The sequence below is a fragment of the Caretta caretta genome, chromosome 17 (genome assembly GCF_965140235.1).
Source record: "Caretta caretta isolate rCarCar2 chromosome 17, rCarCar1.hap1, whole genome shotgun sequence".
NCBI classification, from domain to species: domain Eukaryota; kingdom Metazoa; phylum Chordata; order Testudines; family Cheloniidae; genus Caretta; species Caretta caretta.
In genome coordinates, this window is record NC_134222.1 from 1,895,782 (window position 1) to 1,914,626 (window position 18,845).

Here is an 18,845-nt window from a genome sequence, read left to right on the forward strand (position 1 = left end):
GAGGTGTGGAGTATGCTTTCTGCTAGTAGCATCTGACTCAGATGATGAAAGTGAACATGCATTGGTCTGCACTGCTTTGGATTGTTATCGAGCAGAACCCATTATCAGCATGGACGCATGTCCCCGGGAATGGTGGATGAAGCATGAAGGGACATATGAATCTTTAGTGCATCTGGCATGTAAATACCTTGCAACGCCAGCTACAACAGTGCCATGCGAATGTCTGTTCTCACTTTCAGGTGACATTGTAAACAAGAAGCGAGCAGCATTATCTCCTGCAAATGTAAACAAACTTGCTTGTCTGAGTGAGTGGCAGAACAAGAAGTAGGACTGAGTGGACTTGTAGGCTCTAAAGTTTTACACTGTTTTGTTTTTTAATGTAATTTTTTTTGTACATGTCTACATTTGTAAGTTCATCTTTCATTATAAACAGACTGCACTACGGTATGAGGTGAGTTGAAAAATACAATTTCTTTTGTTTTTACAGCACAAATGTTTGTAATCAAAAATAGGAAGTGAGCACTGTAAACTTTATATTCTGTGTTGTAATTGAAATCAATATATTTGTAAATGTAGAAAACATCCAAAAATACTTGAATGGTATTTTTTTTAATTGCGATTACTTCTTTAAAATCGCTTGACAACCCTAATTTTGAGGTCTCTAGCCAGCCAGCCTTCTTGGTGCTCCTAGTTTGGAAGGAGCAATGGGCATAATTTATTACGAGTCACAAGGAGCAGCATCAGCACAGTTTAAGGATTTAGCATTCACATCAATCTACATGAAAGCTGTGAGACGTGCAGCATATGAACCTCCAAGGGAGAAAACGGGTAAAGACAGTTGAACATAGGAAAGGAGGGGAATCCCGCTTAAAAAAAAAAAATAAAAATCAAAAAACAAAAAGCCAACAACAACAAAAACCAAACCACAAGGAAAATCAGGAGCAGAGAAAAAAAGAAACTGAGCCACCAGAAAGAGACTTTTGTCCGATACAGGTTTTTCGGAAGCAGCATTTCTCTTTTGTGTGAGGTGCTGGAATGAGCAAAAATTGAGGGCTAAGCCATTCAAGATAAGGAAAAGAGGTAGAGAAAGCAAAGCCATTGCTCTTTTTAAGCTGACCTTTTTATTGTTGAGACAAGTTTCTGAAGCGTTACTGTCTTCAGGGTACAACAGCATCACAAGTGATTTGCCAGGAGCAAGAGACCATGATAAAAGGTGTCGAGTTGGAGAAAGCAACGTGTTAGAGGGGAATTTGTGTAGCACGTCATATGAATGGTTTCCTGGATAATTTGGTGCAGAATCTCTTTAAACACTTGGGTACACAGTCTGAAGACGTCATTGCTGCAAAATCATGTTTACATTTAGCAAGGAGAGCTTCCTGGGAAATAGCATGTCAAAAAACCAAGCCACAATCTTGCCCAATCATCTCTCCATCCTGTTCTTACAAATAAGGAAGTCATAATTCACAGCAATTTCAGTCTTTTGCTATGGAAACTGTTGTGGTGGTCAGAGTTTTGTTTTGTTTTTACTAGCCAGAATCAGGAGGCACTGCCATAAAAGCATCAGACACTAAAGATGGGAAGCCACATTAAGGCACAACTAGTCCATCTCCTTTGCCCATGCAGAATTATTCCCTCTGGAATTTTTTAGTGCAGTTTGTTTTTTCCTGTCCAAGATTTAATGTGGAAAATTGCTGTTTGCTGAGGGTATGTTACTAAATTAATGTTTGTAAGTCTGGATTTAAGTTCAGTTTTGTGATTTCTAATAGTAAAAGTCAGTACAGGAATTTGGGGCTTCCTTAGAGTTTTCTGTGCACCTATTCGTAATCAAAACCTCTCTGTTCTGCCGAGCTGTCTAACCTTCACTTTACTCTCTGCAATTCCATGATCTCTCACACACTGGAGCAGAACTCTCCAAGGTTTTGCATCTATGTCTGTGGGGATGGGAAAAGAAAGGCTGGTGGGAGGGGAAAAGGGCAGAAAGACTCGAATATGAGTGAAGCGTTTGGAAACCAGCACAGAGTGAACATTTTAGAAGAGGGAGACAAAGGACCGGGTTTGTTGGGTTAAGGGGTTTTACCTTTCGGCGCACAGTGCAGCGATGACACATCCACTCCCCTGGCGGCAGCATTTCCTCACTCAACGGAGGGTTACTGCGAGAGGAACACAAGGCACACACTTTACTCTCAGATTTCAGCTTGCAACACCGAGAACATTTCAAGCTGGCCCAGAATAATTCTGAGAGTTTCCATTGCCAGGAGTCTTCTCTATTTTATTCAGGGTTCATGGACTGTGCTCCCTCTGTAGGCAGTTTTGTAATAAACCTTCTATCACCAATGAAGCAAATTATAAAATCTTATAATCTAATTATAAAACACTCACTTCCACCTTAAAATATTCTGCTGGGAAAATCAGCCCTCCATATTAAGCACTTATTTTCCACTGCTGTGGTGCTTACCCCATCCTTTGCATCAAGAAAACAGACGACACTTTTGGTGCCATGTAAGTCATTGCATTAATAGATGCCAGTTTCACTGCCCTTAAATATATACACCTACGCACCTTTATAATTCGAACAGTGGGGTCTTGAAGTTCATTTAGAGCCTGCCAGAAGACTGGATCAGATTCTTGTCCAAGAAAGAACTACATCAAAAGTCCCCAAAACAAGTGACAGAATTTGTTTTCTAGTTTACAGCCATGATCCCTCTTCAACTGAGGGTGTCTACACTGGAGATGGAGGTGTAATTTCCAGTTTGAGGAGACATACCTCAATCAAAGCTAGTGTGGGTAACATGCTAAAAATAAAAAAGGTAGTGTGAGCGGTGGGATGGACTCCCTGTCCCAACTACTGTACACGCCTAGGGTCCTTGACAGGATTGGGCTTGGAATCGCTAGCCCACCCTGCCTCTGGGATTCACTTCTATTTTTAGTGCACGAACTCAATAAGAGCTAATGTGTGTGAATTTACATAACTGGGAAAGTACACCTCCAGCTCCAGTGTAGTTGTGAGCTGTAAGTGAGTTGTTGCCATGAAACTCACCTGCCCAGGTAGAGAAGAGGCAATGCATTATACCTACCAGTACATTAGAATCAGCTAAGAAACAGCAAAACACATTCATTTTCTGCATTAGTTACTATCAATCATAATAAGGCCTGGTATTCCACCAACGCATGATATATGCAGTTTGCCTTGAAGATATGAGCTTAAGATTTGTCTGACCCAGAAGAATCAGCCTTGGCCATTAATGAACAGATACTGTACCATGTCAACAAGAATATCTCCAAAACTGAGAGATGTTTGACTCATGTATGCAGTATAAGTCTATACTCCTTGGAATAGCATTTTCTGTACCTTCCTTCCCACTATATTTTAATCTCCTTCGTCCACTCCTCCTTCCAGTCTATGTGATAAGGCCATGGGTGAAAGAATTACAAAGTTACCGCTTGATCACAGATTGGGAAGGGTGGAAACCCTTTTCATATGGCTTAACTACAATTCTTTCAGTTTTCTGGAAGCAACAGAATTGTATAAAAATATTTGCTAGGATACTGGACTGTGGCCATGAGCAGCTCCAGTAGAAAGCATACAGAAGAACCAGCAGACAGGCTGGCTGAAGCAGGAAACGTGGCAGAGAATTTGGAAAACTGCGAAGATTTTAGGGGCGTGGAAGTTAGTCTCACATCAGTAATAAATGTGAACAAACTTATAAATTACAAATACATATCAAAACTGAACTGAATTAAAAGTTGCCCTTGCAAGATTTGTTGACAAAAATCAGCATAGGCAGGCATAGAAGAAAAAAAAACACATCTAAATGAGAAACTCAAGTTAAACCAAACCAGTTCAAGGGGTGATGGGGACAAAGTTCACCACCACCCCCAAGACGGTGGGATTTTGAAATCTGGCCCTTCTCCAGCCTTCTCTCAATGTTACAACAGCATAAGAGATGTCTGAGGGGTTTTGGGTTTTTTTAAATCTTTTTTCCCCCAAGACATTTATATTGTTAATGTTTTTAAAAAGGTAATTTTCAACTGAGATCTTTTTTCCTGCACAAGTTATGGTTTAATCAGGTCACTAACTGTCATGGAGGAAACAGAACTGCTGTCAGATAAACAGAGGACTCTGTTTCCATGTAGTTTGTTTTCAAAGTGTATTTATTTGTATTTTAACTCTGTATAAATTTACTGCAGTTGTTAGCCAAAATTCAATGATGCAATACGTACTTCAGCCTAGGGATCCCTCTTTCCTGCAGAGAGTAAATCCACTGGTTAGGGCACTAGCATAGGAAGTGGGAGACTTGGGCAAGTCTCCTAGCCTCTGTGTCTGTTCTGCATCTGTACAATGAGGAGAATAGCACATCCCTGCCTTCCAGGGTCTGGTGAGGATAAACCCATGAAAAGACTGAGGAGCTCAGCTACTGTAGTAATGGGGGCCATATAAGTACCTGAACTTAAGGGACTGAGGCCTTATTTTGCCGAGTGCTTTGAGACCTTTTGATACAAGGTAATACAGAAGAGTCAATTACTACATTAGTATTAACTAGCCTTTAAATACCAATCACTAAAAAGCAGAGGCCTGAAATAAGTGACTGCTAGTCAAGTGTTCTTCTATAATTCATGAAAGTCTTTTTTACTACAAGGCTCAGTGACATCACTTAGACAAGCCAATATAAAGCTAGCAAAAGTCACAGATGTTCTACTGTAAGTTAGTCTTTGCAAACAAATATTTTTAAAGATGTCTCAGATAGCAGCTTCTTCAGTGAGTCTGCCACCATATATTCTGAAGCTGTAGGTATTTTCTCCATAGAGAACCCCAATGCTAGCAGCGGGTCCCAGGCACAGGGTCCGGCCTCAACTTCTAAGTTTAACCTATAAAACAGACTTCCTCTTTTCAAACAATGACGTAGCATACATTGGGTAAGGCTTACAAACATCCTGACACACAGTCGTCCACAGGCATTGACGCTGTCAGGTTCACATTCTGTATGTTGAGTTGCACAGGTTCTAAGAATGGTTTTTACTGCCTTTTTCCTTCAGTCTTCCAGAGTGGTGGTAACCACCATTTCTGGTCTCAAAAACACAGGGGGATTCAGTAGAGACAACACATCTGGCAGCCATTTTGAGAAACAAAAGCTGAGCATTTCTAGTGGCCTATGCTTCAGGTATCTAGAGTACTATATTTCTAGAATGCACAGTGAAACACACCTAGACCTTGTTTTTCCATTTCCTGGAGGTCTCAGGTGAACAGATGATCAAGCTCCTTGGAAGACACAAAGCACCAAAACCTCTCTTTCAACTACAGATAATGTGATAGAGTGTCAGATGTGTGGCTGAAATTAGGAGTTTTTTTTACAAAATAAACTAACATTTTGTTAACAGAAACCTTAGTAACAGCAACAATCTCAAATATGCTTCTTAACATTTGGATTAATTGCAAGTCCTGAGGTGACCTCAGCAATAGCTTCAGATCCTTTATTCCCACTGGCTTAAGAGTTCTTTAAAAAACATAGCTAGAAGCCACTGATTTATTTTGGGGCATCTTGCTGATTCCCTGCCCCCCCCACCCCCAAAAGAACAAAACTAAAGAAATTAGCAGTTCCAAAACTACAAGGTGGTAAAAAGCTCACTCCTACAGACATGCCCAACTCTGCCACAGAACAGGCCTGTCCCCATTTTAAGATATGTTTAGTATGCCAACTCAGAAATACACATTTTGCCAGACATACTTCAGGCTATTTTAACTCATTATCCTGATCTTAGATATTTTTACAATGGAACAGTGAATAGTGCAATGGATCCCAGGGAGTGATAAAAAGGACAAATGATTTTGAATAGATTTCATTTTACGATTTTTCAAAAACCAAAATATTTCATGTATTTATGAATATGGATATACAAGATTTTTTGTTTAAAATGTCACTTAATACATCTCTTGCATTAGTCTGTAAAACCCCTAGTTTTAAAATACTTTAAAACAGAATGCTCATTTTAAGGAGCTCTGAACAAAGCTGCCATTTCAGATCAACTGCAACATTTCAATATCAAACTCTACTCCTCAATTTACTTCACCCTCCAACGGGGCCCAGCTACTGCAATCAATGCGCCAAAGCTGGATTCTGGTCCTGGAGGTTAATGAACTGCTGCTCATCAAGACAGAACACTATACTAACCAAGATGGATGAATACTGTTCTTGCACTGCTGTATTCTGAGCCAGGAAAAAGCCACTATCCCGGTTAACACAAAGGAAATGTGCAATTTTAAATAACTAGTTATGACCACATTCCGCACCCCTCTACAGCAGGCATACTAGAAGTAAGATCTTTAAGCAAGACAGCAGTCAATGTTCTTGTCATATCACCAAACTCTACTTTGAGCTGCGCACAGCATGGCTGCTTTCTACCTTCTATTTTTCATACACTTATTAACACAAACCTCAAGAGCATTAATATTTGTTACAGATGAAGCCGCTGCCAGCAGGACCTGTTGCTCAACAGCACCAACTTAATTATCAATTACACATAATATATTTGCTTTTCAATATGGAATTGTACCACATATAGTTATACAAGAGCCTGCCCTCCATTTCAGAGACTTTTCCTTTTTATCATGACATGCAAGCAAAATGGTGCAGCAACACTGACATAACGTGGAAGGTTACTGATGTGCGACCTGCATCTGTCTGCTCAGTGTAACATGTACATTTTAGAACTTAAGACAAAAGAAAGACAGCCCTGAGAAATATAAAATCTGACTTTCAAAGTTAAAAGACTAAACACACCTGAAAGGTCAGTCCCACAGAGAACTAATTAAAGATTTTCATGGCTCTACCTTTGTAAAGAACAGATTACACAAGCCACAGAAAATGGTGTTAAATATTGTTTATACGGACAGTAAACTCATGGTTTTTCTATACTAAGTATCTTTTTTGAAACCCATTTTCACAATATAAGGTTTATACAAGAATCATTTTACAAGTCTCTGGAACTATCTCCCATATACCGTACATTACGCAAACCCTCACTTAGGAAGGTGAAATCATTATTTAAATGGATATCATGAAATCAAACAAACCCCCAAAGTGATCTGTATATTAGGAGTTTTCATCAAGCAATGAAGCCGTTTTATTTTTCAATTTCACACTCTGGAGCTCACATACATCTGATGTTGGTATTAGACTAAATTCTGTAATTATGCTTACTGTCACTTCCTGAGGTCAGCAAAGTAAAGAAAACAAATACTCAGAGGAATGGCACCCTCTCTGATCTGCCATTTCAACGGTGCAAGATGCATGGTTCAAAAGGAACCAATTGTGACTGCATTAGAAATGCAAGTTAATTACAATTGGCATTCCTGGTGGACACCTTGCTGAAAAAGACCATTTGTGAAATCTGCAGTGAGGGTGCTCCCTGCCTGCTGATGGCAGAGAACAGATGCCAGTTTCCATCATGCTTTAATAATGGAGTGGAGAACTTTGGAATTCAATGTCTGAATAAACTTTCTTGTAAGACTTATGTTGATGAATTGTGTGAAGATATACTTGGAGTTTTCTCTTGTGAGAGGAAAAAGTCAGAACTTAACAGAAACAACTGGGCACAAAAGGAAAAAATTTACAGCAGCCCCTTCATTCAGCTCACTCATGTCGCTTCCTAAAACCTCCCAGTTATGTAGCAGGATTTACTGACAGGCTTATATTGGAAGACACTGGTGGGTAGGTTTGCCAGCAAGATAAAAGGCAGAAGAGTGAAAAGCCTTTATGTGGACTCTGACTTATTCTAATGACGGATGCAGCTACAGCTGTTCTACGAACATCATAGAGAACAAGGTTTATTGGCTTCCCTGTGTATGGCCATAACTAAAACTCTAACAAGGAAACTAGCCAGAGTGCCAGCGTATTACAAACGCCCCATTGAGAAATGTAGAAAGTTGCATCATTTACAAATTTGCAATTCTTTGAAACAGTTTTACTGTGCCCAAGTTACACACTTCTATTCACAGCTGCTCCCCAAAGCCCTCCAGGGAAAGGACACCTGGAACAAAGTGTTTGAAGCCAATACATTACACAAAGAACAAACAAGTCAACAACTGCAGCTAGTCAAAATCCCTGCCTGTCTTAACTCTCTTACCACCCTACTATAGACCTTCTGTGCCAAGGAACAGTTTGCTGATTTATCTTCTGTGGGAAAAAAAGGAAATGGAGACCGTGTATCTTTAAGACATAGTTAGGAAATATTGCAACCCCTTCCTCCCCTCCACCCCAATAATGCCAGAATCTCTCCAACAGGAAGTATAAGAGGAGATGATTCAGCAATATAAGTGTTACACTGAGCTATTAAACAGCATATCTAAGCTATTCCAACCCCACTATGGAGATCCACCTGTTTTTTAACACAGATAACGTTTGGCATGTAGGATCTAAGTTTGGGCTCTCTTTAAACGGTCAGCTTCCTGATGTTTATAGTGAATCCAAAATTCCCACAAACAAAATGTCAGAATGTAGAGCGCATTCCAAATTTTGGATAAAACACACAGGACCGATTTCCTCCTAAGAATTATCAGAGCTCCAACACATCTTTCCTCTAACAGGTTCAGGAACAAGGTATTCTTTGGGCCTGATCAGAGTTTAAGTGGATGTTTTTGTATCAAACGTTATATGGTAAAGTCTGTAAGATTCATATCCAACCACCACATTTTTCAACATGTTTTATTTGACAGGATTTTAAGGACAGCCACTGGAGAGGCTGGGTACTTTCCTCTGTAGGAAAGCTGCATATTTCCCTCCTTAATACTTTGGGGAAAATTAAAAAGCTCAATCGTGACAAGTGTAAGGTAATATGCATTGGAAGGAACAAATTTAAACTCTTTGTACACATTGCTGGCTCTAAATCAATACCAGTTAGTAAGGAGACTTGAGCATCACTGGGGATAGATCAATGAAAACTTCTGCTCAGTGACAATGGCAGTCAAGAGAGTCGTATAAGGAAGACTAAAAATATTACACAGATTACCCCCTTCCCTGGAGTCCTGCTTTCAATTGGGTCACACAGTTGCAAGGTACAGCAGAAATAAAGGATTCAGAGAGGGATAAAGATCAGAAGTCTGGGGTCGCTTCCATGTGACCAGAAAGAAGAGTCGGACCATTTAGTTCAGAGGGCGAACGTAAGGGTTTAGGAGGAAGTTTCACTACGCACACATGGCTCCATAACTGGTTACTATGGGGTTTCTTGCAAATTCCTCTGAAATATCCAACACTTGCCACTGTCACAGAGCAAAAAACACCACCATCTGCTGGTCTGATCTGATATTGTAATTCCTGTGCTCATGAAAGCAAGGGACTACTAGTGCTGGCTAACTACTGGCATAACATGAGCTCTTGCTTTAACCAAACATCTCAATCCTTCCTTGGATCCTTCTGCTCCTGGGAGTAACTGTTAATATTGAATAGTCTGATAAATATTTGGTGTGGACAGATATCCACTGGAGTATGGTCCAAAAATAATTTCATTTGTGAAGATATGAATGCAAGGTTTTCAATGACAAAAGCAGCGAACACCTTGCTTCCTCCCATTGCTCACCTTGAGTTATTAGCAGAGTTTGGATTGGTGCAGGCCTTCCAAGGATTTAAACTCTCAGCTAATGCTCATGGTCAAACTCCCTGGGACAAAGTCTGGAGAAAGCACCTAGGGGACTGGCACTCCAGAGGTTAAGCCTCAGGAAAGCCTTATTGCAAAAATAAACTTACAGGGTTACTTCAGGAAAATTCCGACTTAGGTAGTTACATTCTGGCTATGTAAAATTCACTCTGCTGTTTCAGAGACATGGAGTGTTCTTCTCCGCTTGTCCTGAAGTGGTGTTTAGTGTTTAATATTATCAGAGTAGGGTGCACTTGCGTGTTATATGAAGCTATCACTACACAGTTTTCAAAGTGATCTGAAATCCTTTGGGATGAAAAGTGATACACAGATGTAATGTAATATCATATACAATATTGCATACGTATATAGAAGGCTACACAATGTGCAGATCAGGTCTACAGAATCACATGCAAATAAATGTGCTGTTTCAAAAGATTCTCAATGTTTGTGATGAACTTAAAACTCTACACAGCGTGATGAGAACCTCTTTAGGGGGAAAGAGCACAACAGTCAAGTCACTTTTAGACTTATTGAAAAGAAAAAAGATGATGCCCATCAATATTGCACAGATTGGAAAAAAAACCACTAAAAAATTGCCAAACTCCAAAATGACAGTACAGTATCTAATCTACAAATTCAGCACAACACATACAATATTTCTTCACACAACGCTGTCAACCTGTAGAACTCGTTGCCAGGAAATGTTGTGAAGGACAAAAATATGACTGGGTCCAAAAAAGAATTAGCTAAGTTAATGGAGTATAGGTTTATCAATGGCTATTAGCCAAGATGGTCAGGGATGCAACCCTATGCTTTGGGTGTCCCCTAAACCCGATTGCTAGAAGCTGGGACTGGTAACAGGATGGATCACCCAAACTGCCCTATTCTGTTCGCTCCCTCAGAAACATCTAGCACTGCCCACTTTTGGAAGACAGGATACTGAGCTAAGTAGACTATTGGTCTGTCCACTATCGCCATTCCTATGAAATGGCTTTCTGGTTGATGGCTTATATTGTGATGCATGAGACTATGGCTATCCTAGCCAATGTAATCGTGGATGCTCTGGTTACCCATATACATATCAAGGACATGTGGGAAAACTACAAATCACATGATGATCTCTTACTGAAGTGAATTCCACAGGTTTATTATGTAAAATTTTTTTTACCAGTCAAATTTGTTAGCTTTTAAGTATGTTCCCTTGTTCTTAATCAAGGAGAGAAGGTAAACAGCTGTGTTTGTTTAGCTTTCTCTAAACCATTTGTTGTTTTACATACCTCAAGTTACATTCCCTCGCCTCATCTCTAGAAGAGATTAGATTATTAATTTACATTTAAAATTATTTAGTCTAACTTTCAATCTCTCCGCACACAGAAGCCTTTCCATCTCTCGGCCTCTATATCTGCTCAACATTTCTCAGATGATCAACTGAATACATCTTCAAGGTGGGAATATTTTAATTTGCTTAAGGATTTTTAGCCTTAGAAATACCAGGAATGTCAAGTCTGAACTTCTGTTTTGCTAACAAGACAGAAGTGTATCTTGAGTGTTCTGAGCCCTTAAAATTCAACATGTCCACTTCATTGTAATAGAGAGCTTTTCTCCAAAGTATTTTAGTTAGTTAGATGTTTAGAACTTGTTTTATTTTATTTAAACCTGAAAAAAAGCAACATTCTCTCAGGTGTCACCACAACATGTCACAATCCACATTAACATGGTTTTTGTAAAGGGAAATCATGTCTCACCAATCCACTAGAATTCTTTGAGGGGGTCAACAAGCATGTGGACAAGAGGGATTCAGTGGATAGAGTGTACTTAGATTTTCAGAAAGCTTTTGACAAGGTCCCTCAACAAAGGCTCTTAAGCAAAGTAAGCTGTCATGGGATAAGAGGAAAGGTCCTCTCATGGACTGGTAACTATTCCTACCCTTTGTTTCCTATCATTTAACTAAATGGTCAGTTTTCAGAATGGAGAGAGGTAAACAGTGGTGTCCCCCAGGGGTCTGTACTGGGACCAGTCCTAGTCAACATATTCATAAATGATCTGGAAAAAGGGGTAAACAGTGAGGTGGCAAAATTTGCAGATGATACAAAACTACTCAAGATAGTTAAGTCCCAGGCAGACTTGGGCAACCAAATGGCAGATGAAATTCAATATTGATAAATGCAAAGTAATGCACATTGGAAAACAATCCCAACATATATATAAGTTAGCTGTTACCACTCAAGAAAGATCTTGGAGTCATTGTGGATAGTTCTCTGAAAACATCCGCTCAATGTGCAGTGGCAGTCAAAAAAGCAAACAGAATGCTAGGAATATTTAAGAAAGGGATAAATAATAGAAAATATATTGCCTCTATATAAATCCATGGTAAGCCCACATCTTGAATACTGCGTGCAGATGTGGTCAACCCATCTCAAAAAAGATTGGAATTGGAAAAGGTTCAGAAAAGGGCAACAAAAATGATTAGGGGTATGGAACGGCTGCCATATGAAGAGAGAATAATAAGACTTCAGCTTGGAAAAGAGACGACTAAGGGGGGGATATGATAGAAGTCTATAAAATCATGACTAGCGTGGAGAAAGTGTTATTTACTCTCTCTCATAACACAAGAGCTAGGGGTCACCAAATGAAATTAACAGGCAGCAGATTTAAAACAAACAAAAGGAAGTATTTCTTCACACAACGCACAGTCAACCTGTGGAACTCTTTGCCAAAGGATGTTGTGAAGGCCAAGACTATAAGGCTACGTCTACACTACCCGCTGGATGAGTGGGTAGTGATCGATCCCCGATCGCTCTGCTGTTGACTCCAGAACTCCATCACGGCGAGAGGCAGAAGCGGAGTTGACAGGGGAGCAGCGGCCGCCAATCCCGCGCTGTGAGGACGCAAAGTAAGTGATTCTAAGTCGACCTAAGATACATCGACTTCACCTATGCTATTCTTGTAGCTGAAGTTGCGTATCGTAGATCTATTCCCCCCCCCCGCCCCAACGCAGTGTAGACCAGGCCTAAGAGGGTTCAAAAAAAAAAAACTAGGTAAGTTCATGAAGGATAGGACCATCAATGGCTATTCGCCAGGATGGGCAGGGATGGTGTCCCTAGCCTCTGGTGCCAGAAGCTGGGAATGGGCGACAGGGGATGGATCACTTGATGATTACCTGTTCTGTTCATTCCCTCTGGGGGCATCTGGCACTGGCCACTGTCGGAAGACAGCATACTGGGCTACATGGACCTTCGGTCTGACCCAGTATGGCCATTCTTATGTTCTTTCAGACCTTCAGCTGGCCACAGAATTTCTCCAGGTAGAAATACTAGATTAAAAAAACCTAAGCAGATTAAAAAAAGCAAAACTGAAAATCCACCCAGGCGTTTTCAGATTTTTTTTTTTTTAAAGAAAAAGATACAAACATAGGCACAAACCTATCCCCTTTCACAGCCTGCTCCTGTTACTATTCCTGGTGGAAGGAAATCCTAGGGGGTAGTTAACACAGTACCTCCCCCCCTCCCCCCCCCCTCCCCCCAAAAAAAAAATCCACAGCAGAAAGTCATAGCCTGTATAGGCACATATTTTATAATGATTAGGGCTACTTGCTCAAGGAAGGTTTTTTGGCCTGTTGTGTCCTCAGGCCACTGCTAAATTCAAACCCTGCAGAGAGTAATCTCTAGCTCATTCTAGTTTATTTCAAAAAGTGACTCATGCACAGCAGACATCAGTGGAAAAGGCTCAAGTCAGGTTCAGACACTAGATTTCCTCCCAACTTGCTGTTAAAATATTTGCCTTTTATACTCTTGAGATGATATACTGAACACCTCTCAGGAAAGGCAATTTGTAAAAAGTATGTTAAAGGTGGAAAAAAACCACCAGAACTAGTTATACACAGCAAAGACACAAACCTGCACGGCTACAACTGCATTCAAGTGTGCTGACAAGATTATGATCCATGGTGACATGCAAGGTATTTTTCTCTCTAAGTGGTGTTTAATTCAGCATCACACAGCAGTCTACAAGGGAAGTTGGGCAAAAGCCATGGTGAGAACTACTGGTTGGGGAAGAACACAAGAAGCTCTTTGAAGGCTGACTGTGCCAAGTACTCCAGAATCAGTCACATACAGTTTAGCCACTGTGGCAAGATGCTTGCTTACGCTTTCTTATTCTGGGCCTGGATCTACACGTAAAACTTAGGTCGACCTACATATGTGACTCAGGGCTGTGAAAACTTCACATCCCCAAGACATAGTTAAGCCAGACTAAGCCCTGGTGTCGACACAACTATGTTGATGGAAGAATTCTTTTGTCAAACTAGTTACTGCCTCTCAAGGGGGCGGATTTACTACAGCGATGGAGAAATCCCTTCCGTAGCTGCAGTAAGTGTCTACGCTTTAGTGGCATACCTGTAGCTGTGCCACTGTACTGTTTGTAAGTGTAAACATAGGCCAGATCAAGAATTTCACATCCCCAGAACAAAGCCACATTATATTCTGAATTACTTTAATGTTTTCACACGCCTAAACTTGCTTCCTGGATTGGTCTTTTAAACTGCTAGATCTTACACGGATTTCTATTGTATTATTGCGTAAAGCCTCTGACCGCCAGATGCTGGTACTGGGCGACAGGGGATGGAACATTTGATAATTACCCTGTTCTGCTCATTTCTTTTGAAGCATCTGCCATTGGCCACTGTCGGAATAAGGATCCTGAGCTAGATGGAGCTTGGTCTGACCCAGTATGGCTGTTCTTATGATCCCTTGATACCACAAGGTTCCTAATGCACTGAGGACTCTGTTTCAAAAGATACACTTTCCTTCCTACTCTGGAAATTATTGCACGCTTTCTTCACAGTAGGTTTCTGCTAGTCATTATTGACTTAAGGATTAAGGACCAGGTTTCCTAGATCACATACTGACTCAGTCTAGAAACAAAGGAACTCCAAGATGTGTGCGCGCTTACGGGGTATCTTGAAGGACAGCAACACCAACTCTGCTGCCTTTATTACGTCAGTACCTGTGCTGAATGGGTCTTACAACTGAAGGCTGACAATATGCTTTTCTTGTAATTTACACACATGCCTGGCACCCTGCAAATGAGGTGTAGGGTATTACACGCAGATAGGAACGTAAGAACAGCCATACTGGGTCAGACCAATGGTCCATCTAGCCCAATATCCTGTCTTCTGCTCTAGTCAACAAAACCACAGTTTCTTAATTACAATTCACTTATAGAGGCCTGAGGCACACACTGGTGTAACAGGCTCAGTCACATCCCTATCAGGTTCCCCAAACTGAGATGCTCCCCAGTACAGACTGTAACAGTGATAGCACCGGTTTCAGAGTAGCAGCCGTGTTAGTCTGTATTCGCAAAAAGAAAAGGAGTACTTGTGGCACCTTAGAGACTAACCAATTTAATTGAGCATGAGCTTTCGTGAGCTATGAAGTTTTAATTTCTCATGTATTATCCCACCTCTAAAGAAAGCAAATGATGTTTTTTCCCATTTTCTCCCTTACTAATCAGTACCAGAGGAACACACACCTTTATTGTATAACTAAGGCCCTATATAAAAAACTTTTAAAAATTCATGAGTATAAATGGCAAAGTATTGGATTTCACACAGTTTGCATGCAATTAATTTTACATCTTAATTTAGTTAATTTATAGGCCAGCATGAATTTTAGAAGTGTTAGGAAAACACATTCTGTCCTTGAAATTGACTAGCTAGGGTACCTTTTTTCTTTTTGTATTAAAAGACTTCATTGTAGACATTTTCCATTTAAAAAAAATATTTAAAAGATCATAATTTGGGGGCATTTTCATGATTTCTGTGGCCTCCATGAATTTGCATAGGGCCATAACCAATTGTCCTCCCTCCTTTTTGTGGGGAAGAGAGTGGGGTGTAAAACAAGCCATATAAAACTTGCAGGTGACTGTACCTTCTTGATTTTTTTCCCCCAGCAGTGTTGAGCGTAGGTATATAGTCTAGCAGATAGAACATAAGGTAACAAAAATTAAGGTCAAAGAACTTTTACAGGTAATATTTAAGATCTGCATAGCCGTCATTAACCAATGAACATTATCCATCAGAAATCAAATCCAATTAAAATCTCCTTGCTAAAGCAAGTGCCTCTAGGTAGTAGAAATCCTTTGGGAGGATGTTTCCACATTCTGAAACGCTCCCATGAGCCACACCTACAGATGCGATAACATGCTGGAAGACAGCAGCTAGAAAGTAAAACCATAATGGGTAACTACTGAGCAGAACAATGGATTCAAACTAAGTCACAGAGTTACTTTAAAAAAACTTTACTAAACCGAATAGTTCAGCAAGATGCAGCATCTTTAAAACACAGATTTCACTGCAGCAGTAAAAATGGATGATCACAATTTTCAAAATGTTTAAGAGTTACAGTTCAACATCAAAGCACATTTTTCCCTAGGCAGGGTAACAGGCCTTGTTAGTTTTTATCAGTGATCTTATCCTGTACCTTTCAAACTACTTTACTTGTAATTTTGATACCTTTTCTAATAAGTTTAGTCCATTTGATACAGAGGAGGGTGAAGGAATCATGTTTAAGTTCAGCTATTATATAGCACATCTTGTTGACTTCGACAGAGTCCCACTGATGACTGGGAAACCCGATTACTATGGTCCAGTTCTGAGAGTAGCAGCAACCAATGGTTTGGTTGGCAGGCACACTTCACTGTGTACATGTTAAATCAACCATAAGAAGATTTAAAAGAGCATGCACCCACATACTGAAGAGAATGATACCTTAAGGGTCCTGAATTACACATTAAAAAAATTCAGCTTATTAAGTTGTGACAAACCAAACTCCAGAAAATTCTAAGTTCTGCGCACAGCATTATTCCTACAGTTGAACTTTTATAGCTTTGCATTTCAGAGCCTCAGTGTAAACTAAAAAAGCATAACCAAAGTTGAACAAGGAAGCTTAACAGAGCTGCTATGGCTGATCATGTTACTGTGTCGAAAGGCACATAAAGAATGACTTTTTTTTTAATTAAGTAACCAGACCAGTGCAATTGCTTCTTTCACTAACTTTAATATCTCAGATTCCACTTTGCTTCTGACACCACCCAAATACCAAATGCAATTAAAGCATAAAATTTGGCAAGCAGCGAATTAATTTAAAATATTTTATTAACTTAAAAATAAACAGGTGTTAATAGCATGAGTTGTTTTCTTACGTAACTTGAAAATATTATGGTCTCTTCTAACAGTTATAAGCTCAAAAAGAGGCTTAAATTAAAGTCTCTGTACTCCAGGCTTACTTCAAGGACCTTTTAAACGATAGATTTTGCCAGTATATTGTTCACATAAAAGGAGGATCTAGTTTTGATAGTAAACATTCAAACGTAAATTTTAAGTTTTTAAACCTACGAAGAGCCAATGAGTAAGCCTTTTTAAAGTTATTAGTAATTTCAGTATGACGTTTCATTCACTTACATGGAGTGCTGAAGTGTATTTAAACTTTGTCCAATTCACTATTACCTAGCTGAGAGTTAGTTATCTTACGGCAGGATGTCCAGAACACCTATTTTTATGGCCATTAAAAGACTAAATCACTGAAATTAAGGCAGCAGCTCAGAATCTGGATGCCTCAGATTTCTTCAGTCAAAAAACAAAACAAGAGAAGGGTAGGAATCAGACACAAAAGTGAAAAATCAAAATTAACTCCTAAATGATTAACTAGATTGAATGCTAGCTTGGGATAGGCCAAGAGAATTCTAAATCTGAATGAGGTATAGAAAGTTATTCATGTCATAGCATTTGAACAAAGATTTCACATATAGAATGGAAAAAATTGTCAACTGATGTGACTCAGAAAATAAAATATGCAAAACTGAGGCTAGTTTAGTTTCATCTGCCTCTCTTAGCAAGTTCTGTTACTCCAATTCTTCAACAACAGCATGCCAGAGGACTGCCAAGTCAGAAAGGGGAAATGGAGCCAAACACTCCAAATGTAAACATGGGGAGGCAAGTGTTGCAAAGATGTTTGATGGAACTAGCAGACAGTGCTCTTACCCTGTGACAGACACAAAATTCATCTGGTTCAGAACAATAGTCAATGAAGGGAAATCTTGGGAGGGGGCACAAGAGATTCACAATTTTGGTGTGTCAGTTTTGTCACGTAAAGAGCCATATTCACTTCAAAAGGAAGTTGACTAATTTAAGACAACTTAAGTTGCTTCAGTATACTAACAACCTTGTACTCAGGAGCCAGACAAACAGGCAATTGTAAATGAGAATCTAACTGAATGCTATGGCTCAGTAATTTGAGAGCACCTTTCACACTAGGAAAAATTAATAGCACTGCTTTAAAAAGTCAGTTCACCTGCTTTGTTTTGTAACCTCTATTGCCATTTTTACTAGTTATCTATTTTAAAACTGCGCTTTTCCTCTCAATCACTTTCTGCTTAATCCTTCAGAAAAGCCATATGGAATTTTTGACATCACAATCATTTCTGTGGACTGATCTCAAGCACAGGATCATGAGTTTACTGACGGATCAGGCAGGAAAAAGGAGACAGAAAAAACTGTAATAGCTACACACATCTAAAACAAGGGGGTAAGAGAAAAGTACAGAAAGTTACTAAACAAGAAAACTGCTTTTGGATCATTTTATAATAGTTTATCCCAGCTCAAAAGCCCCCTTGGAATCGAACTGTGAGATAAAATTCAAGAAAAGACTCTCCTGCATTATTTCTAGAACTGTTCAATAACTTACATTCATAGTAATCACATTAGTGTGTGACAAATTAATATGCAAGCTTCCTAACCAAAACCAGAGTTTTAAAAGCTAAAAGCCAATAAAACTTCCTTGGAAAAAGCTGGTAAGTGGAAAAAGCATTCTATGTAAAATTTAAATCTGAAGAACAGTCAACATATCTGAATACAGCAGACGCAGTGTCATAGGTAATCTAGCGAAAAGGGCACTACAAAATTTTCCATAACTATTACCCCATCCAAATTATTTGCAACAATGCTGATGAACTCTGATGTAAGTAAAGAAAATACAGATTTTATCTGGTTTTTCCACAAACTATAATCTTTCTTGGACAAGATTACAAAAATAGTCAAATTCATAATAGATAAATCAGAAATCTGTTCCATGCACATGAAGTCATTCTGGGGCTGACAACCCACTTGTAACTATAAAGAACTGGGTAAAACTGCTCTTTTTTGGCAGGTAAATATACTG

General features: G+C 39.5%; 1 protein-coding gene across 3 annotated transcripts in view; it reads right to left on the reverse strand.

Moving 5' to 3' along the window:
• PHF12 (PHD finger protein 12) overlaps window positions 1-18,845 on the reverse strand; it is a 44,638-nt gene that overhangs the window by 22,088 nt on the left and 3,705 nt on the right. For 2 of the 3 annotated variants that reach the window (XM_048823737.2, XM_048823735.2), the window contains exon 3: window positions 2,078-2,150. The exons of the other annotated variant lie outside the window; for it this stretch is intronic. In XM_048823737.2, coding sequence (XP_048679694.1) covers window positions 2,078-2,150 — 73 coding nt within the window. The remainder of the gene's footprint in view (window positions 1-2,077; window positions 2,151-18,845) is intronic. 3 annotated transcript variants of the gene reach the window in all.